Source organism: Rosa chinensis, chromosome 6, assembly GCF_002994745.2.
Source record: "Rosa chinensis cultivar Old Blush chromosome 6, RchiOBHm-V2, whole genome shotgun sequence".
NCBI lineage: Eukaryota > Viridiplantae > Streptophyta > Magnoliopsida > Rosales > Rosaceae > Rosa > Rosa chinensis.
This window is the reverse complement of record NC_037093.1, coordinates 56286400-56309141: the sequence shown is the minus strand read 5'-3', so window position 1 is coordinate 56309141 and position 22742 is coordinate 56286400. Positions and strand designations below refer to the sequence as shown.

The following is a 22742-nucleotide window of genomic DNA, read 5'->3' as shown; positions in this document are numbered from 1 at the left end:
CATCACAACATATCTCTATTTCCAGCAGGATGAAACCCACCACCACTAACAGTATATAATAGATCATTATTCAATTGCCAATGAACTAATGAATTAAGCCATACACAACTTTTTATTCTATTTACTCTGTTTTGGTTGATGGTCTTTTCCTACAGTTGCATGTTAAAGTCTCCATGATTTAAGGAGTTCGTTTAGGGTTCTTCATTCCTTTTGTTGTTGATTATCATTTTTTCTAATTAAACAACAATAACTTTTAATTATTGATCTTTCCATTTTAAAGAATAAAAATAAAATATAAAAATACATGCTAAAAATAGTTTGATGATATGGCACCTGCCACATCATTTGGTATTGATATTTGGGATCTCAAGTATTTTTGATATAATATCCCTCTTAAATCGGAATAAGTTGGTGGTAGATCTTTTTAGATGGAGCCATGGAGCGGCATTTAAGACGAGAGTGGTGTGACAAGAAAGGCAAGGAGCGAGTGGAGGTGGTTAGTTTTTCTTAAGGGAAAATATCACAAATGGTCACTCAACTTTTACCTATTCGACATTTTGATCACTCAACTTTAATTATGTTATTCACTTTAGTCACTTGGTTAATTTTTTTCATTAACAAAAAATTATTTGCCACAATATTAATGATATTTTTGTCCAACCAATTGTGAAAAATTGAGAAATATATATTAGAATGATTGGGATAAATGATTAAAGTGAGATAAAATGCTATTTGGGTGATTAAAGTGATTGACACTGTAATAGTTGAGTGAACAAAGTGATATATTTGAAACTTGAGTGACCAAAGTGTTGAATGTGTCATAGTTAAGTGATCATTTGTGAAATTTTTCATTTTCGTAAATGTTATCTTAAATGTGAACTACAGTTTGGCACCTGCGCCAATAAATCATTAAATTTTGAACAATTGACAGATTCGGCTTGTGGTACATGAATAGTTTCGTACCGCCATGCCATTCCCCAGGAAATCTGGCCCAAATCCAAGGGACAAGGAAAGGTTGTCTTCAACTTTAAAGGACACATAAGCCTTTTTCTCATAAAGAAGAACAGAACTAGGACATAATTGCCATTAAACCAAATGACTATTGACCAAAAAATAATTAAGCACTAAATCGTTCTTGAGTCGAAATCAAAATCTCTAATTTACAATAGTAATACCAAATAATCATGCCATGATAATGAAGAATTAAAATTAAGATATACGACAATAAATGAGTTTCCAATTTTAAGATATATGCGGTAGTTTAGGCCAACTTATGTTTCCTTTTAAGTCTTTCTGGCATATTAATTTACATTAATTTTACATGACTTAATTGAAAGATTATTTTCATATAACAGTCAAAATAAGTAAAGTGGATGACAAACCACTTTAAACTATGACATAAATTGTTGCTTTTAAAAACCTTGTGAGCCAAAAGTGGATGGTTCTCCCGTAGGAATGTTTGTATAAGGCCTCAAGCATTACATATATCTCATCTCAGTGTAAGAGAAGTCATTATAATTTCCTTTCTTGGAAATAATTTTAGAATCTTTTGAGTAAGCATGCAACGATTACTTTAAATGTCTTCGGTTACGTTGGCTTACCAAAATAATGGTCCCACAGACCACAACTTATTTTATTCGGATATCTATTAAGTATTATTAATTTTTACATGAATATTTTGACTATTTTCTCATAGTACGCTGCACCTCACCTATTGTGGGTATCCCCGTCGTACACTCATTTATATTTCCTTCGTTCCAAACACTGTTTTATATTGAAGCTGCCAAGATTCAGCAGAAAATTTATAAACCAGCCCCACCTCTTACAAGTGAAAAAGCAGAAGGACAGGAATTTTTAATTTTGTTTTGGGAGAAATATCACTTTGGTCATCGAACTATGGCTCGCTCGACACTTTAGTCATCCAACTTTTAAAAACTTCATTTTGGTCATCGAACTATATCACTGCATATCACTTTGGTCATTCCGTCAATTTCCTCCGTTTTCTCTGTTAATTCCAGGGGTATTTTGGAGATGAAATGTTTTACCCGCTATTTTTATAACTTAATCCAATTTTCCCCGCCTAAGCATAAAACTTCATCCAATTTTGCCAACTTTTCCCTCCTTTTATTAATGCATTCATCATCAGTAATCAAAGCATACAACAGAGAAAAATAATAGAGTCAGAGAATGATTTAAAGTGAGGGAATATAAGAGGAAGAAAAATATTGATTTAATAAATCAAGGAATTATAAAAGGAGGGAAAAGTTGGCAAAATTGGATAAAGTTTTATGTTTAGGTGGAAAAAGTTGGATTAAGTTATAAAAATGGCGAGTAAACCTTTAAATTTTCAAAATACCCTTGGAGTTAACAGAAAAAACAAAAGGAATGACCAAAGTGATATGCGATGATGTAGTTCAATGACCAAAATGAAGTTTTTAAAAGTTGGGTGACCAAAGTGTCGAGCGAGCCATAATTTGATGACCAAACTGATATTTCTGCCTTTTGTTTTCATCACAGAAATACCAACTTTTGTCCTTGCATATAATCTGCGAAAGCTAAAAGGGTCCACCCAGAAAATTGTGGTTGGAAATACTTATGTTCTTGGATGCTTCATCTTGAATCTAGGTGGGGTACTTCATCTTAATTCACGTGCTTAATTTGGGAATAAAGGAGCTTAATGATGACGAATCTAATTCTTTTGCATTGTCAAACATTGATGTCAATAGTCTCCAAAAGTAAACAAATATGGCTCAAAATTTACTATAATGTTTTTCTGTTCTCTTAGGTGGTGTTTGTTTCACAGAACTGTCGTACCTCTCCTTATTTTCTATAATAGTTTTAGACTCTTACAACCTGGGCCATGCTATACTAAGCCATGATTCATGTTTGTTGCTGCATGGGACAAAAGCTGTTGTATTGCCTTGTTTTATCAAAGAAACTCATCAAACCTCCAACCTTCAATTCTAAGTGTAGAGAAAACGGCTCCATATTACCTACTAGACCTGTGAAAATGTAACAATCAAACAATGCAATCACTCTTCTTAAAATAAAAAATCCCAAGAACCAGTAACATTTATTCCACACTAGATTGCTGAAAGTTATAGCACATAGAACATAGCTCATAAAGTTTGAATTTTTGGCATTGTCAATTGAGATTCCAATACTCAGTAATGCCATTATAACAAAATGTTTCAAATTGGGTCAAGTTCTATTTATTTAAGAACAACATTTTGAAACCGAAGAGGAAAACTTTTCTCTGTTTTCAAAATTCACTCAGCAACCCAAACACCTTACATGGCAATGCCCAGCTTATCATACTCATTTATCAACACAGAAAATGCATCATACCGAATTTGAATCTCGCAATCTATGTACTCCTCCAAAGTCCTCCAGAAAATTTCATCCCTCCAGAGCATGTTAATCACTGTCGAATGACTCATCGACGCAAAGCTTCAATCTTTGGGTGGCCCAGATGAAGAGTCGAAAATCCAATTAACAGTTTGTCTGATGTTCATGGATCAAAGAGATGATTTTGTAATCAGAGAGCTGTGAAACCAAGGATTCATCAACGTCCAATTTTTCAAGGATGGTGAAGAGGCCATTGGCGGTGGGAGTTGGGTCTGCTTGGGTGTGGGAGCAGCGGCGCCGCCGTGGGGGTTTGGGAATGAGGCAATAGATGGGGTGAACTGAAGGGAAGAGCAGAACGAGTGAGATAGGCTTCCACAATCCCATGGTTTTTGATGTCTCTATGGTAAAAGGTGTTAGTGTTTTTGGGATTGTGGAGTCTCATTTAAAAGAGCCCATGTTGTTGCCAAACATGGGATAAATTGTTCTACACTAGATAAGACAGTCCAGTGCCATCGTATCCCTTGTAACAAACGTGCCCTTAGTGACATGATAAGTATCTAATGTAATATCTTATATAATTAAGTCAATTCTTCTTTGAATGGTTAGGTTTTCGAACATCCTGTTATGAAGAACAACATTTTTATCAAGAGAGAGTAAAATTGATATTAACCATGTAATTGAAAATAACTACCCACTATCCATTTCTTTTCTTTTTATTTTCCAGTTTTTATTTATTTTTCACAATTTTTAAAAATAAAAAGCCAAATGGCACCCACAAAATACGTGTCAAGAGACTAGTATACATACTTTAGGTAACATTGTTCAAGAATATGTTCTATTATTCTAGTTGTGGAACAAACATATGCGTGAATATTGTTCTATGGTTCGTGGATATGTTGTCTTGTTTCCAAATTATCTTGGTGGCATGATAGGTAACCCTATAAAATATATACCTTAGGCCAAAGGAGAAAAACTACAACATATGCCTGTGGTGGAAGAAAACACCCATCATATTTTCAAACCATCAATAAAAATAAGTTGGTTTTAAATCACTTTCATCTCGACTAGTGTTTAGTTTTTTTTTCAAAGAAAGGGAAATGAAGCAGTTTCGTCCTCTATTTCTCTTACACTAATCATACTATCATAGCACAATTGGACGACAACATTAATATTTAAGTATTCAAGGATAGTGCGTATAACCGACTATAACAATTGACAACAAAAGATTGATGAAACATATATGAAGAGGAACTCGTAAAATGATTTTTCAAAGACTATATATATGCTCATGGAAATGAAATCTCTATGTTAGCCGTTTATATCCACTCTTAATTTCTCATAAACCTAGTGATTTTTTTTTTTTTTGAAAAATAATAATTCTTCTTTTAAAAATAGAGAAAAGTTAAAAAAAATAATAATTCTTCTTTTAAAAATAGAGAAAAGCAAAAGAAAGCTTACAACTTCAAACTCCAAACCCACTAACAACCCCAACCCTCTAGATCGATGAAGCGCAATAGGAGAAGATGAAGGAAAGAGTATGAATAATATCTTTGTTCTTATTCTTCTAAATATATGACTGTTAAATCATTATAAGATATCATTGGACATAAACTTTCTTATTGTTACTTACTGACCAAAATTCATGATAACCTTGAGAAATGGTAAGCATGAAAGCAGTACTATTATTATTAAACAAATAAAATAAATTTGTCCATTTTCGGGGTCTCAAAGGGGCGTGAAATCCTTTTAATTTTTGTACAAAATAAAAGTTTAATCAAAATGAATATTAATCAAAGAATTTATAGAACAAATCACACTCTTACCGCTAAATTGTACGCGCTACGGTCCGGTTATAGAATCAAAATAAATCAACATTTTCAATCCTTAATTGTATTAGTGTTTCGTAAATAAGTGATTAAACTACACGTACAAATACATCGTACGCATGAAAGATATCATCTAATAGATCCACACACTCCTAAATTGTCAGGACCGGTTCTAGGACTCCATATTCCAAAATAAAAGACAAATCAAATTGTTTGATTGAGGGTACCGGCCACATGCATAAGCTGTAGTTTTTCTTCTTTTGTTGTTGAAGCCTACGGTGCTCCAACTCGTTCGCTGGTGTCCACTAATTCCATCCTAAATACTCCAATCATCGCAGACACCCAGCATGCGTGAATACATCGGAGCTGACGTCACCCGATGCAGAGACTTGGGACAAACTAGGTCAATTAAGAAGAACAACAACCAGTAATTAGCAAATGATTAAATGGGAGTGGAATTTTGAGAGCAGAAGAATTACAATCAGAGGAAAACAAAAGTAACAACAATATAATATAAGGCAAAAGGACCACATTGTTTTGGTCATTATATTGAAGATTTCACACACTGAGCTATCCATTATCTGATTGATTAGTATTAGATGGCTCGAAATTCGTCCTCATTATATTGGTGGTTGTCTGTTCCATGGAATTAGAAAAAAGTGCTTTTTGTAGAAGCTGGCAAGTGAGCAGATGAACACTGGAAAGAGTAAAGGAGACAAGAGCCCATAAGAGATGAGCGTTTTGGAGACAGGAGCCCATAAGAGATGAGCGTTTTGGATCTTATTGGTTTTCATTCAGCTTTGGGCCTTTGAACAGTACGATAAGAAAAAAAGGAAAAAAGAAAAGAAAAATCTCTAAAAGAAATTAGAATCCGCCGTGTGACAGGTTGATACATTGATAAGTCAAATATTGTCTGATTCAAGGATGATTAGTTCTATGATTAAAAGAAGTTAACATCGAAAACAGAAAGTAGTTTCAGAGAGGAGTGAATTACAGTTTTTTAGAAATTGATATCCACCATTAAAAACTGCTTACTGATTGGAACAATATTAATACAAGAGAGCACGAAGCGTATGGGCCTCGTAATTGACTAATTGTTAATATTTATCTGCTCTTATTTTTATATGTTATTGTTTTTTTTTTTTTTAAAAAAGGGGGCTGGTGCGGCTGCGCTCAAGTCTTGATTAATGAAATTGCAAAATACAAGGGGGGGACGTAGAGCCTGAACCTCAAATTATAATAAGCATAAAGAGAACATCCTGAAATAATACCAGGATTCTCCACAAAACCTATGTATTCTAACAAGCACCAATTAACAAAGAGTGCACGAATGGCTATTCCATTTGCTTTGACATAGCGGTGACATACCGGAAAGATAACTCTATCACGAAGAAGCATCATTACAAATAGCACAGCTTTCTCACTATGTTGCCGCACGGAAATAAATCCGGAGACACTCAATTTCATCCTGCTACTAGGAGGTTGCGTATAACGTTCTGTATCTTAATTTACCTGTTTACTAGTCATCTGGACGGTAACGACAACTATTTTCACTTTTTACTTTGTTTCGATACTTTTAGTGGCCCTAAAAGTTGACTTTTTGTTCGAGTCAAAATTTGAGAAAATGTTCTTCATGGAAGTTGTAGAGGACGTTAAACCGAGCATGTGCATATGTGGTACGTAAAAATCGGAGTTCGCATGCGAAAGTTATGAGTGAAGTAAGAAAGTTACTGTTCATGTTAGAAATTTGTATAAATAATAAAAATTTACTGGGTAGGTTTCCAAATCCGGAAACCCACATTTCTCTCTCCTCTCCCCCGATCTCTCCCCTTTCCTCTCCGGGCGATTCCTTCTCCCCTTCGATTCGTAGCCGTCCGGCCATTAACCAGTGGGCAACCGGCAACCACATGATCGCCTCTTCCTCCTCTTAACGCTAGTGCCCTTAGGTTTCGGCGATTTGGCCAGAAAACCCTGAATCGAAGCAAAGAACCTCACGGGGGCAGTTTGAGCTTTTCCGGCGATTCAGCCATTTCCGGCCGTTTCCGACCACCAAATTGGGACCGTAGGGGCGCCTCAAGCCGGTGATCATTTCCCCTAAGGCCATTCACTTCAATCTGTAGTGTGGAGGTCGAATCGATGATCAAATTCTAGGGTTCAGAGGTTTTTTCTTGGTTTTTTTCACCGGCCAATTTCGAGTGCTTTAAGGTAAAATTGAAATGTGTTGTAGTTGAGGAAATTGTTGGGTATGTTGTGTTGTTGTTGCTGCCAAAATTTGGTGGCCATAGGAGGTGGTGGCAGCCGGCGAGTGGGCCCCACGCGCCGCCACTGTAGGTCGCGCGTGGAGGCGCGTAGGGCAACTTTCTAATTTTGATTTTTAGCCTATTAAATCCTATAATTATTGTAGAGGTTGAATATGTGATTTTGGTGAATTTTTGGAGGAGTTTGATATCAATTGTGAATTTCCGAAGTTTGGGGTTTCGGAGGTTGATTTATGGGAATCCGACCTTCGGATTTCCCTTGTTTCCGCTATGGAATACTTTAATCTATGAATTGATATTAGTGGTGAAATTTGAGTTGAATCCAAAAAGAAATTGGAAGTTTGATTTCAGAGGATAAGATATTAGAATCGTATTTAATTGCCAAATCGTTATTCACGAATTATAATATTGTACAGGGCAATGTACCGAGTTCTTGCTCGATGAAGGAACTCGTATACTTGATTGTCGGAATAGTACTGTGAGTGGATTTTTGTTTTTAAATAATGATGCATGCATTTATTTATTAAAGTAATGCTCTAGTTATTTATCATATTACTTTTCGAGCATATAATTGTTTTCGGATTTTGATTTTGATTTATCTCGAGGAATTACTTTCATTGATGAGTTTCATGAAGTGATTATGAATTATTCCGGTTGTGATTTTCGGGTATTAATTTTGTTATGCCCGGATTCGAAATTATGATTTATGTTGTTTTTCAACAAAGTATTTTCCATGGTATTTTCTAAAATGGAATATTAGTTCATTATTGAACTTCCTTGCTTATTCATCATTGACCTGAGAATATTTTTGGCGTGTGGGACACGCAGTTGATTTATTGATATTTCATATTTATTTATCGACTTTCGGTTTTGGCATTGTGAATGCCTTGATGATGATTTTGGAATTGGTTTTGTTTTGGTTTACGGAGATCATGTTTTATTATTATTTCTCTTCTATTTATTTTTTAACTTGAGTTTATCTTGGCGTGTGGGACACGTCGTTGGAAATTCATTTGCGAGAGTTGGGGAAGCCTTATGTATTTATGGATTTATTTGTTTTCGGATTTCTTTTGCCATACTTTGGGTGATTATTTATCATGCTAGCATTGATGTCCGCCTTTGTGGCGCTGGTTACTGTCTTTGTGACAATAATGCTGAAGCCCAGTATCCTAATCGCTACACGTAGTGGCGTGTGGGTATATAACGAGAGTATATGGGAGTACTTTAGCCTGGGAGGCTATTACCCGAGCCTAGGAGGCTCATTTGTATGACTATCTTCTTCCCCTACTTTTATATTATTTCTGGGCTAGTGGGGTCTAGTCCGATGATACGATACTCAGCGGGTTTGATTTACAGTTTCCAGTTTCTTGATTTTAAGAAATAAAATTTTACAAACGTTGCATGCATCGAGGTTTTATAAATTTAAATAAGTGGGAAAATATTTAAGTTTGCTTCATTTAAATCATCTTAATTATTTATTTTTGTCCACTCACACTAACGTGTTTTTCAATACTTTTCCCCTGGGCCCTTCTGTTTCAAATGCCCAGTTTGCAGGCGAAATTAGTTGAGGTCGGGCGTACATGGAATTGAGGCATAGTCAACAGTAAGGCTTCCGCATTTTCCTTTGAATTAGGTTTTCCTTGTTTACCCTTTTTATTAGAATTGCTTTGATTACTTGTGGGATTATTGTTATTCAAGTTGCGTTTTGTGTGTTGTGATTTGGGGAGCAGGGTGGATCCAGGAGAATAAAGATGGATGGTTTAGAAGTGTAAATGTTTTTCTACAGGTTTTGGGTAGTCCATTTTTAGGGGAAGTTCTGCAAAATTTTTGGTAGAATTTCTTCTAAGGTGGGCCCCGCAGGGCAGGGGCGGGTCTTGTCATTGCGTCCATTTGATCAAGCAAATAGCTCGCCGCCTCGCTAGGCCAGACAAGGCACACAGAGTGTGCATACCGGGACACAGCCCACATCGCCCTACCAAAAGATGATAGGGATTTATTGCTGGCATAGAGCCACGTTGAATATTGAATATTTGATATAGAGGTTTTTGTTGAACATCACAACCAGTACCCTAAGGCCTTGTTTGGTTTGCAAAATTGAGAACTCAGGAAAGGAAAGTCATTACTCTCATTTGTTTGATAACCACAAACTCCGGAAATCCTTTCCTGACAGAGGGTAAAGTAGAGGGGAAAATCATTCCACTCAGATCCAATGGGATTGATTTTCCCTTCCCATTTTCTAGCATTTATTACAAAAGTTTTGGACAACAATACCCTTTCTTGCATAAAAAATTGGTGTACTTTTGAATTTTTATGATATTTTTATTTTAAAATACAAGTTTATTATTGAAACATTGATATATTTTTACTTTCCTTTCCTGCACCAACCAAACACCGGAAGGAAAATTAAATAGTCTTTCGTCTTTCCTAAATATTTTTCCTGCTTTACCAAATAGAGGAAAGGAAACCTGACAGTAACTTTAGTTTCCCTTTCCAATGGGAAAGACAAGAGAATTGATTTCCATTACTTGAACCAAACGAGGTCTAAATTGTCACATTTTTCAAGTTATCAATGATTTACTTTTCACTAATTAAGAAGAGACAAACATGTTTAGCTTCATGGATATTTTTATTGTAAAGTGGGAATTGGAAAGGAAGGGGTGAAGGATTCCCATTCCCACAGGCCCCAACTTTGGTACCCTACCTAATTACCCAAAATGGTAATTACTGAAATTTACTGCAATCCCAGGTAATAAAGATGCCATAAAGGTCTGGTTTCCAGTTTCCACTGTCAGAAAAGGGCCGAGTATATAACAGTGTCACAGGCCCATTTGGGATCAGTACTCACTAAAACAGGTCTCGAACAAGAAGAGGGGTTTTTATTTCCAGCTTCTAGGGTTTTACGCTCTCTTTCCGTTTCCAGCTAAATCATGAGGTAATCTCTTCTCTCTTCTCTGCAACTTGTTACGATTTCACCATCTGATTGCGTATCTGTATTTGATTCTACTATTTTCATTTTCAAATTTCGCTACCGTGTATGATCTCCAGTGCTCTCTATATGAATCGTAAAGTTGCTTATTTTTATTGAATGTTCTTGATTCGTGTTGGGCTGGTCCCTAGAGAAGCATAGGAATGTGATTTTGATTCGATTGTGAAGCTTTGGTATTTTGTGTTCTTCACCAAATTGGGCATGGATACTTTGCCCTTGTGGATTTCTTGCTACTGTGTTGTGATCGGTGCTTTAATTTGTTGCAGTCGTCTTCCTGAGGTGAAGTGGGCCCAGAGGGAGGACAAGGTTTTCCTTACTGTGCTTCTGCCCGATGCCAAGGATGCTAAGGTTAAGCTTGAGCCTGAAGGTGCGTTCATCTTCTCTGCTAGTGCCGGTGCAGAGAATCACCAATATGAGCTCAAACTCGACCTTTTCGACAAGGTTAATGTAGAGGTGAGAAGTGAGGATTAGTTTATACGATGGATTTGATGCTTTCTTATTCAGTTGAATGACATTTTTTCCATCATCGTGTTATAGGAAAGCAAAATAAGTATTGGAGTGAGGAGTATTGTCTGTATTGTGGAGAAGGCAGAGAAAGTTTGGTGGAGTAAGCTACTGAAAGGAAGTGGGAAGACACCGCATTATGTCAAAGTAGATTGGGACAAATGGGTGGACGAAGACGAGGATCCTCGTATGCAACATACTAAACCTGTTCCGTTTATTGGATTTTTTTTTTAATTTGACTAAGCTGGGTTGGTTCATGTAATTAATTTCTACCACTTCTTGTTTCTCAGCAGCAGCAGGTGCTGATGACATGGGTATGGGAGGCATGGATTTCTCGGTTAGTATATGTTAAATTGGGGGACATTTCAACTTCTGAATTGGTTTCTTGTATTGGTTCATGGTTCTAACTCGTCACACATTCTGCAGAAATTTGGTGGCATGGGAGGTGATGATGCAATGGGAGGGATGGGTGGACTGGGTGGTATGGGTGGAATGGGTGGAATGGGCGGGATGGATTTCTCAGTCAGTATATGAGCTTAGAGATTCTTCATTTTCTGAAGTAGTTTCAATCATCAGATCATTGTTCTAATTCTTAAACTGTATGCTGCAGAAACTTGCTGGCATGGGAGGTGAAGGTGGAATGGGTGGGATGGATTTCTCGGTTAGTATATTTTGACTTGTTGTATGTTCCACTATCTGAATTAGTGTTCAATTACCAGTTCAATTGTTCTAACTCACTTACTCTGTAGAAATTTGCTGGCATGGGAGGTGATGGTGCGATGGGCGACTTTGATGATAGTGATGATGGTAAGAGGAGGTCTATTAGCTTGATCATAAATTTCTTTGTGGCAAATTGAGAACATCATAGGAAGTATATGTCTAGAAATTAAAACACCAGTTCTAACATGGCTTCTTTAAGGCAACTCCCAAGGTCTGATGTGCCCTGTAATTTTCTGGTGCGTCACTTGGGGAACAAGCCTGACATCTTCCAAATTCACTATCTTCCATAACCAAGTCATGTTTTATAAAACATAGATTTCTAGCAAACATATGTAAAGTAGTTATCCTTCAAAGGTCAATTTACTGGTGTAACCAACAAAAAAAAAAGAGGTCAATTTATTGGGATTTTGGAGCATATCCATTGCATACATAGAGCTGCAAAAAAGGCATACTCCCAAGTGTTTTTGGTTTGTGCTAGTATATCTATAATCTGACATCAAATTCTGCAAAAAGTTGATTGTCAGTTTTTCTATTAGAACGGAATGCATAAGCATAACTACCAATGAGATTAGGTTTTGACATTAGATCTGTTAAAAGAAGCTTAAATACGAAAATTGGGTTTAGTTGACAGGATCTGATACTCACTACCAGGGTATGTAGGTGATTATTTTCTTGTTTGGTTGCAAGTATGTGTATTACACTATTATGTGTTGGCTATCTTTTGTACTTGATGAAGGTTCAGTGAGGACTGAGGAGTGTTGATCAGCATAGCAGCTTTGTTAGTCACAAGTTGTTAATACGTTGTCAAGAGCTTTTAAGTGTAAAGTAGGGCAGGGAGATGACTTCTATGTGGCTTAGGTTTAGACGTTTGAGTGTCTAGAAATTTGGAGTTTGGTTAAGAATTACTTGCAACATATTGGTATTCTTGGAAAATCTTATTTTTTCCTCGCCAGTGGTCAAGTTAATGCTATACATACTTTTCTATAGGGGATTATAAATTTCTTTAAGTTATCTCACTTGTTTACAAAGATGTGAATGAAATAGTTGCTGAAATTTTGGTTGTGTCCTTCTATTGTAGACCAAGAAGTGTCCAAGCCAGGAGATTCAGATGCTGGCAAGAGTGAAGCTGATTCCTCAGGAGAGAAAAAGGAAGCTACACCAAGCACATGATTTCCGCGTTTTTTTTTTTTTTGGGTTGGTTTACATTACTGATACCCGCGTCATGGTTGAAGCCAGTGGTTTTTCCAGCATTAGTTACTGTGTGTGTTTGATCTAACTATGTGAAGCTATTCTGCTAGATCATGCTTATAGACTGACAGATGCTTATGTATGTGAACTATGGATTTTACAAGTCATTTCTTTATCCCTTTAGATTGATCAATATCTGTCAACCTCCTAAATGATCTGTTAAAGCCTTGTTTAAAAAGCACAATGAAACCGATAGAAAGTAAAATGATCCACACTATCGGTTCAAGGCTCATGACCGAAGTCTGTAGTCAGCCCTATCTCTCAGCAATCACATTGACAAGGCGTGTATGATGATCTTTGGTTGGTTAGTGGGAAGCTGATAAGTTCAATCAAACTATCAAGCTGGTAAGTGCTTCTGCATATGCCGCTAGTAAATAGATTCTTTAGAAGAAATAGCTGCAACATGAGGTCATATCAAGCTCCTAGATGATGAAATGTCGTCATATGAATGAGATATCCATAGTGATTCCGTAATTTCGTAAACAACTAGTAGGACGACCACTGTAAAATGAGAATGATTCAGTGCTGCAATAACTTTAACAGCCAAAGCTGAGATTGAGGAATATACCGTCCAAGAACTTGAAGAAAATATCTGATACTTGATTCAGTGTTGCGTGTCAAATTTTCTGATTTTTCTTTTTTGAAAACATTAACAACTGAGAGTTACAATAACCACTCTTTCATGAATTGAACTCACGACCTCTAACTTACAAATGAAAAACTTATGTCATTACACCAAATGGTATTATCACTAACTCATGTCAAATTATACTGAAATACTTATGTCATTACATCAAATGATACTATTACTAACTCTTTCCTATCTTTTCATTGAGGATATTGTTTAATCTAACGAGTATATTATCAGCGATTTCAATCACATCTATTAATTAAAAGTTGAAGTTATAATTTAATATTATATTTTTATTGTTTTAGCTGTTAAAACTGTATGTTTTTTTTTCTTGCAAATGTTAAAACTTTATATTAAAATGAATATCATTAGAGCATATTTAGCAGACTCTTTATTATGGCTCCTTAGCTATTTTGTAGAGCATCTTTAGCTTTTTATCTATTTTAGCAGCTGCACTAAACTCCTAAGTGGCTCTCTATTATAACTTTTAGCTATCTCGCTCCTAAATATAGAGAGCGAGATGAAGCTCTCTATATTCTATAATTTAAAACATTCATTTTAAATTATTTTATGTAATTTATAAATACATTTAAACTATTTAATATTTTCATTTAAAAAATAATATAAATTCAAAACTAGCTAAAATAGAGAGCATTGATGCAGACGTAATTCTAAAGAGGCTAGCTAAAATGACTTTTTAGATACTTTAGTTAAAATTTGACTAAAAAATAGCTAGTATTGCTAAACATGCTCTTAATCACCCCACCACGTATTTAAACTTTTTTTTTTTACTTTAGCGAAGTAAAAAATAGAGTTCAGTCGCACTTGGAAAGGGCAAGAATCTCATACGGGGACTTGGTTCAGTAATAAAAACAAAAAAAGAAATACTAAAATGGGGAATGAGTAGGACTCACTCCAACTCCGGGTAATAAAGACAAAATAAAGTCGTGGAAGAATGACTCGTACGCTTTGCTCTCAGTCTATTTAAAAGAGTCACAGACCGTCGGCCCATTTGAGTCGCTCACTCAGTTAGGTCACAACGCACAAAAAAGAGGGTTTTATTTCCAGCCTTCTAGGGTTTTTCACTTTCTTTCTCTTTTCCCCTAAATCATGAGGTACATCTCTTCTCTCTTGTTCTGATTTCACAATTTCGCAATCTGATTATTGCGTTTGTGCGATTGGTTCTCTTCTCTTCGTATTCAATTTTACTTTTCCGTCTTACTATCAACTGCCTCTCTGTGAATCGTGAAGTTGCTTATTCATATTGAATGTTGTTAATTCGTGTTGGGCTGTGTACCCAAATAGCATACAAATGTGATTCTGGTTCGATTTTGAAGCTTTGATTGTGAATTTCTTTGCTTGAATTTGTTGCAGTCGTCATCCTGATGTGAAGTGGGCCCAGAGGGAGGACAAGGTCTTCCTTACTGTGCTTCTGCCCGATGCCAAGGACGCCAAGGTTAAGCTTGAGCCTGAAGGAGTTTTCATCTTCTCCGCTAGTGCCGGTGCCGGGAATAACCACTATGAGCTGAAACTCGACCTTTTCGATAAGGTTGATGTAGAGGTATGAGTTCTAGTTTGTGTGATGGTTTAGTGACTGGGATATTGTTTTGAAATGTCGGGTTTCTCGATGGGTTGTTATTCTGCTGTATGATGCTTGTTTGTCATTTCGTGTTGTAGGAAAGCAAAATAAGTATTGGAGTGAGGAGTATAGTCTGTATTGTTGAGAAGGCAGAGAAAGTTTGGTGGAGTAAGCTATTGAAAGGAGATGGGAAGACACCGCATTATGTCAAAGTAGATTGGGACAAATGGGTTGACGAAGACGAGGATCCTCGTATGTAACATCATATATAGCTGTTCTTTATTGTCACTATTTTTAATTTTGACTAATTTGGGTTATTTTGTGTAATTAATTTTTACCACCTGTTGTTTCTCAGCAGCAGCAGGTGCTGATGACATGGGTATGGGAGGCATGGATTTCTCGGTTAGTACACACTAGCTTACAGGCATTTCAACTTCTGAATTAGTTTTTTTTATAATGGTTTGTTGTTCTAAATTTCTAATTCTAACTGTGACCTGCAGAAATTTGGTGGCATGGGAGGTGATGATGCAATGGGAGGGATGGGCGGACTTGGTGGGATGGGTGGCATGGGTGGCATGGGTGGAATGGGCGGCATGGGTGGAATGGGCGGGATGGATTTCTCGGTGAGTACATATTAGCTTATGGGCTTTTTTATATTTTGAATTAGTTTCATTTATCAGATCAGTTCTAACTGTAACTGTAATCTGCAGAAACTTGCTGGCATGGGAGGTGAAGGTGGAATGGGTGGGATGGATTTTTCGGTGAGTATAACAGCTCATCAGTTTTTTTATTGTTTTATTTTTTATTTTGAAATAGTTTCATTTATCAGATCATTGTTTTGACTCTTAGCTGTAATCTGCAGAAACTTGCTGGCATGGGAGGTGAAGGTGGAATGGGTGGGATGGATTTCTCGGTTAGTATATATTGACTTGTTTTAGTTTCCACTATCAGAATTGGTGTTCAATTACTTTACCAGTTCAATTGTTCTAACTCACTTATCCTGTAGAAACTTGCTGGCATGGGAGGTGATGGTGCAATGGGTGACTTTGATGATAGTGATGATGGTAAGAAGACTATTAGCTTAATGATGAGTTTGTGCATGATAGGGTGTATATATTTACTATTTACTACTAGATCAGATTCTAATTTTTGTTTATCAAAAGTTTTTACATCATCGAAAACGTAAAATGTGAAGCATGGTAGTGAAATGACTCCTACTACTTGGACGTTCCTTAGGCTATGTCTAGAAAATTGGTGTTTGACTTTCATAATATTTCATACTTTCAATGGAGTTCCCATGTGTTTTCACACAAGTGCTATACATAATTGCCTATCTTGGGGTCTTATAAAATTTCCTAAGTTTGTCTTGTATGGTGTTACAAACGTGAGAATAAACTAGCTGCTGAAAATTGGCTCGTTCTTTTTCATTGTAGATCAAGAAGTTTCCAAGCCAGGAGAACCGGATGCTGCCAAGAGTGAAGCTGATCCCTCGGGGGAGAAAAAGGAAGCTGCATCAAGCACATGATTTCGTATTGGTTAACATTAGTGGTGCGGTCAACAAACAATGGCATTTCGGCTTTTTGGTTAAGGAGTGCTTTTTCCTGCCTTAGAAGCTAGATCATGCTCTAGACCTCTGACAGATGTTTTTTAGTTATTTGTTTCAATTTCCGTGGAGTTGAGCTATATGGATATCTATTGTTTTTTATCAAGTCAATTCCTTTTTCCCTTTTTCTGTTGTTGAGATTGATGGATATGTCATTTGTTTACACATCTGAATTTGGATTATCTGTTGCTGAAAGTAAAACGTAGCAAAAGAGACTGTTCTACTTTCAATATGATTCGGACAATTATAATTGGTTGTTCTTATTTTGTGAGGAATTTGAACGAAGATCAATTGTGAAATAAGTTGATTTTTTGATAAAGGCAAAGCAGGAAACTATGAAGAAAGAAGAGATTGGCCAAAATGGAGTTATCATCCGTCATATGTTTGATTTGCTTCACCCTCTTTTAAGTCTTGATTCTTATACATCGTTACAAGCTTGAGCTTCATATTTTCGCCCTGGCCCCAAATAAGTCTCTGAAAGCGCTTGTAGGCTTTCGAAGAGCCAGCGCCAGCAAATGCAATGGTAGTGGAGGTGGGAGAGGCAGCATTGGTTGTGGAAGAGAGGAAGAGCCATGGATATAAGGTTGATCAGTCTCGGAGAATGGATGAGCCGGACAAGCCCGCGGGCCTTTGGGCTCTCTTTCGCAGAGAAGACCTTTTCATCTCCTGGTTAAGGTCACCATGCGAGACTGGTAGTCGGGTGATCAGCTCTCTGTTAATTTCTTTTATAAGAAAACATTTTTTGTACTTGAAACCTCAATACTACACCCGAATCCTAATTGGTCACTTCTAAAAAAAAAAGAATCCTAATTGGTCGAACAAAATATCACTTTATAACTGGAAGAGGAACATAATTTGAATGCTCAAGATCCACCTTTCTTTTCTTTTCTTTTAGAATTGCATCCCACGCCACGCGTCCTTGTGTGTGTTAGGGCAGTGATGACATGGCAAAACCCAATTGATTGATCGACCGACCCAGTAAAACCCTAAAATTTCTGTTTTGACTCAAAGTAGCGCGAAAGAGAGGGAGGGAGATGGAAGCCATGGACTTGGATATGGAATCGAAACCTCAACCGCAGGAGTCTCACTCCAATCCAAACTCATCCAAGCGTTTCGGCCTCAAAACCTCTATCCCAACCAACTTTGGAGACGATTACGTTTTCCAAATTGTGCCCAAGTAAGTGTTTTTAGCTTCTCTCTTTCACAAATTCCGAAATTGAGACCCAAAACATTGACTCTGTTCACTGCTGAAAATTTCAACTGGGTTTTTCTTTTCTCACTGAACCCATCAATTTCTTTTGATTTCGTTACATTTTATGCTGCAATTGGTTTTTGTAATTTGCTCTCGGGGGGTTTAATCTTTGTGGGTTTTAAGGGATGATTGGACAGCAATGGCGGTGTCACTGTCAACCAACGCAGTGAAGCTCTACTCACCGGTGACTGGTCAGTACTACGGAGAGTGCAAAGGCCACTCTGCAACTATCAATCAAATTTCATTTGCAGACCCATCATCCCCACATGTTTTGCACTCCTGCTCTTCCGACGGAACCATTAGACTCTGGGACTCCCGCACATTCCAACAGGTTCGGTTCTCCATTCGCATTTGCATAGAGCAGCTTACTTCTGGGCATGTGTTTCTTGTTTTGATTTTGTTTGATTGTTTGTGCTGCAGGTGTCAGCTTTTCATTCTGGTTCGAGTGAGGAGATTTTCAGCTTTTCGTTTGGTGGATCATCTAATAATCTTCTGGCCGCAGGATGTAATTCTCAGGTACTGAAGGGGTTTAATCAAATTGGTTGTTAGTTGTTGCTTGTGATCAGTCTGGTGTCTATGAAGGAAGTTTCCATCAATGTGATTGTCCTCATTGTTTCAGATTCACCCTTTGGATTGCTAAAACTGGTTCCTTTTGTTTTACTTATTATACTCAGATACTAATGTGGGATTGGAGGAACGACAAACAAGTAGCATGCTTAGAGGACTCTCATGTGGAAGATGTTACTCAGGCAGGCTCTTATGCATTTGCGATCATGGAATTGTTAGTTTAGCTGTAGCTGTTGTAGCACTTTATTCTTTCATAAACTTCGAAAAGATTGTGTGTGATCAATGGATGCTGATATAGCAGGGCAGATTATTAAAGTTGAGCTACATTGTATATTTTGATAGGTTCACTTCATTCCTGACCATCAAAGCAAGCTCCTTTCTGCTTCCGTCGATGGATTGATGTGTATATTTGATACAGATGGAGATATCAACGAAGATGATCATCTTGAGTCAGTAAGTTCAAGTTTGAAGAGCTGTAAAGTTTAGAATCTTATATTACTATCCTAGAACTATTCTATTGAACTTTCTCGAAAGCTTCTGAGTATTTATCTTTTCAGTTTCAATATTCTAGGTGCTAAATGTGGGCACTTCCATTGGGAAGGTGGGGTTTTTTGGTGAGACGTATCAAAAGCTTTGGTGTTTGACCCATATTGAAACCTTAAGGTATATCTTTCCATCAAGTGATCATGATTTTACCATTGTGTTGGTTTTTGCACGGCTGCTGTTTGTTTGCCTTATAATGGACAATTGAGTGATTTGCATAGGCTTGAAATTGAGGGCTTTGAGCAACTGATCCTTGCATTTGAATCTTTGATTAGAGATTACTGAAAGTGATGCTTATATCTCTAGTTTTTGGCCTAACTGTTAACTGTTGCTCCTGATGTAGTATCTGGGACTGGAAGGATGCAACTGAAACAAATTTCCAGGACGCTCGTTCGTTGGCTTCTAACAGTTGGACTCTAGGTGAAGTGAGTTCTCTAACAGATTCTGCTCAATTTAGTCACATTACTAGACGTCATCAAATTTTTCATATTCTTCTTTTGAAAGTGAGTATGCAATAATTATGGTGGTGGGTATATTCCTGTTGTCGCATTTAGTACTCTGAAACCAAAATAGCTCACTAAATATCTTGGTAACACTGGAAATAATTCATAAGACTTGGTAGAGGCATATCAATGTTCAATCAAGCGTGCTTCTACTGTTAGCTAGGCCACTGACCAAGTAAAATTTGTTGGGCAGGTTGATTATTTTGTTGATTGCCACTACTCAAGAGAAGCAGAACGATTATGGCTTATTGGTGGCGCCAACACTGGCACTTTAGGGTACTTCCCTGTAACTTACACAGGAACGCGAGCCATAGGTTCCCCTGAAGCAATTATGGAAGGTGGCCATACGGGTGTTGTCCGAAGTGTGTTGCCTATGTCAAACATGCCAGGTCCCCAAGGCCAAAGCATTTTTGGATGGACTGGCGGTGAAGATGGCCATTTATGTTGCTGGTTATCAGATGGTTCTCTGGACACCATAAACCGATCATGGAGTTCAAGCGAACTGGTTTTGAGATCACCAAAGATCCGGAAGTCAAAAAGGCACAGTCCCTACTAGCGGAGCATGCTAGAGAACATATCTCAACTATATGTTTCTTCGCATCACCTTGTAATATTAAACTTTTTGCATGGGAATTGATTCCTTGTGATCGGGAATTTTTGTATGATGTATCCACCATTCCACCGTAATTTTTGTTTTGGGAGGATCAAGGATATCATTCCACCAAAGAAAAAGCAGTCCAAGCCTGTGAATTTCTTGCACCATTTTGGTATTATTATCCCTCTGAATAGAGTTGACACACAAAGCACACGAGTTGCTCAAAGTGATTAAGGTCCAAATTCCAATAAGTATCACCAGAAAAAGAAACAGCTATAATTTTTGCTTAAGACAAAAAACAATGTTCATCCGGCAAACTAGGAACATAGGTATCTCAAGCAACATGTGCTCACCGAGAGAGACTGAGAGGTACCAACTAAACAAATATGAATATATTGTCGGCATAAAACTTTCAAATCCAATAGACGAAAACCATTTCTTAAGAGAAACACCAGGCTAACAATGGTGAAAAGAACCATTCCAACATCACATTACCATACATAAAAAACTGTCATAACTAGAAAACCCCGAGATTCCACAAACGCATCGGGCCACAAAAGAAGTAGCAACTTGCCCATCTAAGTTGTTCCACATTATAAGCTGAATCAAGCTCGGCCTCGTCCTCCACCTGAAAGCAAATCCAGATATTGATCAAACTTCTACAAACACTTCATTTTATCTCAACAGCCGGCAAAAATAAGAACCTCTTACTACTTGATGAAAATAAGTAGATGGGTTAGCAAGTTTACCTCTTCCACCAGCCTTTCCACCTGGTCCACCTCTGCCTCGACCTCCACTAGCACCCTTAGCACCATCTTCCATGCCACGTCCAATGCCTTTTGGTTGTCGTCCACCAGGAGCGTCCTCCCTACCTCCTCTTCCTCTTCCACGCCCTACTCCCGGTGGTTTCCTATCTGGAGAAGTTTATCAAAGCACATAACATTAGAGCAATTTCTACTCATCTCAATGTACAAAAGCCTGACTGTAGAGGTATAAAGAACAACAAAGACACTTTCTTCCCTTTTGGTTAGAGAGAGGGAGCAGAACAAAACATCTACTTCCCAGCTCACAAATGATTATCAAGATAACTAACCAAACCCCAGTTTAAAAGAGTTCACTATACCTGTTCTCTTGGTTTCTTCCTGAACCTTGTCGATCACCTGATATACAAAGGCAACGGCACTAGATTAGACCCTATTGCAAAGTATTGGTACTGAAATCAGAACAAATAAAAGAATGACAACTCCTATTGCATTTTAAGACTATATGGAACTCCTGTATTAAAGAAGCCAAACTAATGACGTTGCATGGAGTAGTAACTTTGACAAAATGCATCCACACATTATAAAGGTACACACAGTTCTCCCCCACAAAGCATGATGGAAATCTATCAAGGCTTTACTATCATGAGTAGACAACATGGCAACCATGAACCAAATCAAAAGTCTGCTTATGGACGTTACAACATGATATAACTTCCCTCAGAAGGAACAAAGTAAAACAATAATCCCAAAGCATACCTCATCAGGAACTCGCAGATACTTAATAGTATTCCCACGGATGTAGCACTCGGGCATCCTCCAAAACCTGTCTCCATCCTACACAGTATTGTAATAACACTCAATGAGTATATACTACATACACAAACAGTTTTCTTTCTTTCTCCTAAATCCAGCTTAAAAACATACGACAAAAGACTCACTTTGGAAGTGCAGATGACTTCTCGAAGATGGATGTTCATCCAAGTATCGCAGTTCACCAAATGGCCATTGTAAGTCTCCCCATTCTTAAGCTCCACCAACTGTTATAGCATGTCAGAACATGCAAATCAAAAATCTGATAGAACAGCAAACCAAAACATGATGGTGCATTGACCCAGTAATTTCGACTCTAAAATTCACAACAGAGGACCACGATCTTACCATGGGGTGCCCTTGGGCAGTCTTGAGCAGTGAAAGCGGAAGCTGCAAAAGCCAAAATTTGACAGAGTCAAAACAAAACCCTAACAAAAAAAAGCCCTAAATTGTGATTGCTTTCAGCTTCAAACGAGAAATCGCACAGTCATCACAGCTCAGTTTCCACAATTCTCATAAACCACAAAGAGACGGTAACAGAGATTATACGAGAAGAGGAACGTACCATCGTTTAGGGCACGGAGCTGGCCGCGAAAATCAAAAGTCACCTGAAACAAAGCCAGAGGAGGATTTAGAGAAGGAACAATATAAAACCCTAGAAAATTTGGTATTTGAAAAAACTATTCTAGGAGCGGAAAGCAGGAGAGGAAACCGTAGCTGAAGGATGAAGAGGATTACCGGAAAATAGCCTCGGAGGGATCGCGAAGGGGAGAGAGAGAGAGAGAGAGACCGAAGCTTTTCGCCACTCTGCTTAGCCCTCTTCGTCTTCTTTGCTTCTATGAACGTGGAGCGGGGCTCTGTTTTAGTCTTTTTTTACAAGGTTAAAAATAGAGTGACTTTTAGCCCTCTTCAGACACTTTATTCAGGGTTGGTTAAATACGATTTTTTTTCTCTTTCTTTTCTTTAGTGGCGGTTCAAATTAGATTGTTGATGCTCCCAGCTCAG

At 37.5% G+C, this 22742-nt stretch overlaps 4 protein-coding genes across 12 annotated transcripts; 3 read left to right on the top strand and 1 right to left on the bottom strand.

Annotated features, from left to right (window-relative positions):
- Window positions 1-10205: 10205 nt before the first annotated feature.
- On the top strand, window positions 10206-13025 carry LOC112169460 (uncharacterized protein OsI_027940). Of its 3 annotated transcripts, XM_024306487.2 has the most exons (8): window positions 10206-10364; window positions 10685-10871; window positions 10956-11109; window positions 11213-11259; window positions 11349-11444; window positions 11533-11583; window positions 11672-11729; window positions 12721-13025. In XM_024306487.2, exons 1-8 carry the CDS (start codon window positions 10360-10362, stop codon window positions 12810-12812), a joined length of 690 nt encoding a protein of 229 aa, XP_024162255.1. In that variant the 5' UTR covers window positions 10206-10359; the 3' UTR covers window positions 12813-13025. The 3 variants fall into 3 exon arrangements, with proteins under 3 accessions (XP_024162255.1, XP_024162257.1, XP_024162256.1); XM_024306489.2 differs by lacking the exon at window positions 11349-11444 and having other exon boundaries at window positions 11216-11259; XM_024306488.2 differs by lacking the exon at window positions 11349-11444.
- Window positions 13026-14475: 1450 nt separating this feature from the next.
- Window positions 14476-16933, top strand: LOC112169459 (uncharacterized protein OsI_027940). Of its 6 annotated transcripts, none has more exons than XM_024306482.2 (9): window positions 14476-14636; window positions 14896-15082; window positions 15199-15352; window positions 15459-15502; window positions 15601-15723; window positions 15811-15861; window positions 15963-16013; window positions 16107-16164; window positions 16534-16933. In XM_024306482.2, exons 1-9 carry the CDS (start codon window positions 14632-14634, stop codon window positions 16623-16625), a joined length of 765 nt encoding a protein of 254 aa, XP_024162250.1. In that variant the 5' UTR covers window positions 14476-14631; the 3' UTR covers window positions 16626-16933. The 6 variants fall into 6 exon arrangements, with proteins under 6 accessions (XP_024162250.1, XP_024162249.1, XP_024162254.1 ...); XM_024306481.2 differs by having other exon boundaries at window positions 15456-15502; XM_024306486.2 differs by lacking the exon at window positions 15601-15723.
- A 705-nt stretch (window positions 16934-17638) lies between these two features.
- LOC112169458 (WD repeat-containing protein GTS1) lies at window positions 17639-20237 on the top strand. The gene is made up of 8 exons (XM_024306480.2): window positions 17639-17880; window positions 18079-18286; window positions 18376-18471; window positions 18630-18704; window positions 18865-18975; window positions 19094-19185; window positions 19409-19490; window positions 19762-20237. The coding sequence occupies exons 1-8, from the start codon at window positions 17738-17740 to the stop codon at window positions 20122-20124; spliced, it is 1170 nt and encodes a 389-aa protein (XP_024162248.1). The 5' UTR covers window positions 17639-17737; the 3' UTR covers window positions 20125-20237.
- A 178-nt stretch (window positions 20238-20415) lies between these two features.
- Window positions 20416-22634, bottom strand: LOC112169462 (probable U6 snRNA-associated Sm-like protein LSm4). 2 transcript variants are annotated; one of them, XM_040507949.1, is made up of 8 exons: window positions 22476-22634; window positions 22303-22345; window positions 22086-22127; window positions 21866-21964; window positions 21684-21761; window positions 21287-21323; window positions 20871-21077; window positions 20416-20835 (listed from the first exon to the last, which is right to left on the bottom strand). In XM_040507949.1, the coding sequence occupies exons 2-8, from the start codon at window positions 22303-22305 to the stop codon at window positions 20681-20683; spliced, it is 621 nt and encodes a 206-aa protein (XP_040363883.1). In that variant the 5' UTR covers window positions 22306-22345; window positions 22476-22634; the 3' UTR covers window positions 20416-20680. The 2 variants fall into 2 exon arrangements, with proteins under 2 accessions (XP_040363883.1, XP_024162258.1); XM_024306490.2 differs by having other exon boundaries at window positions 20416-20791; window positions 20913-21077; window positions 22476-22631.
- Window positions 22635-22742: the final 108 nt, after the last annotated feature.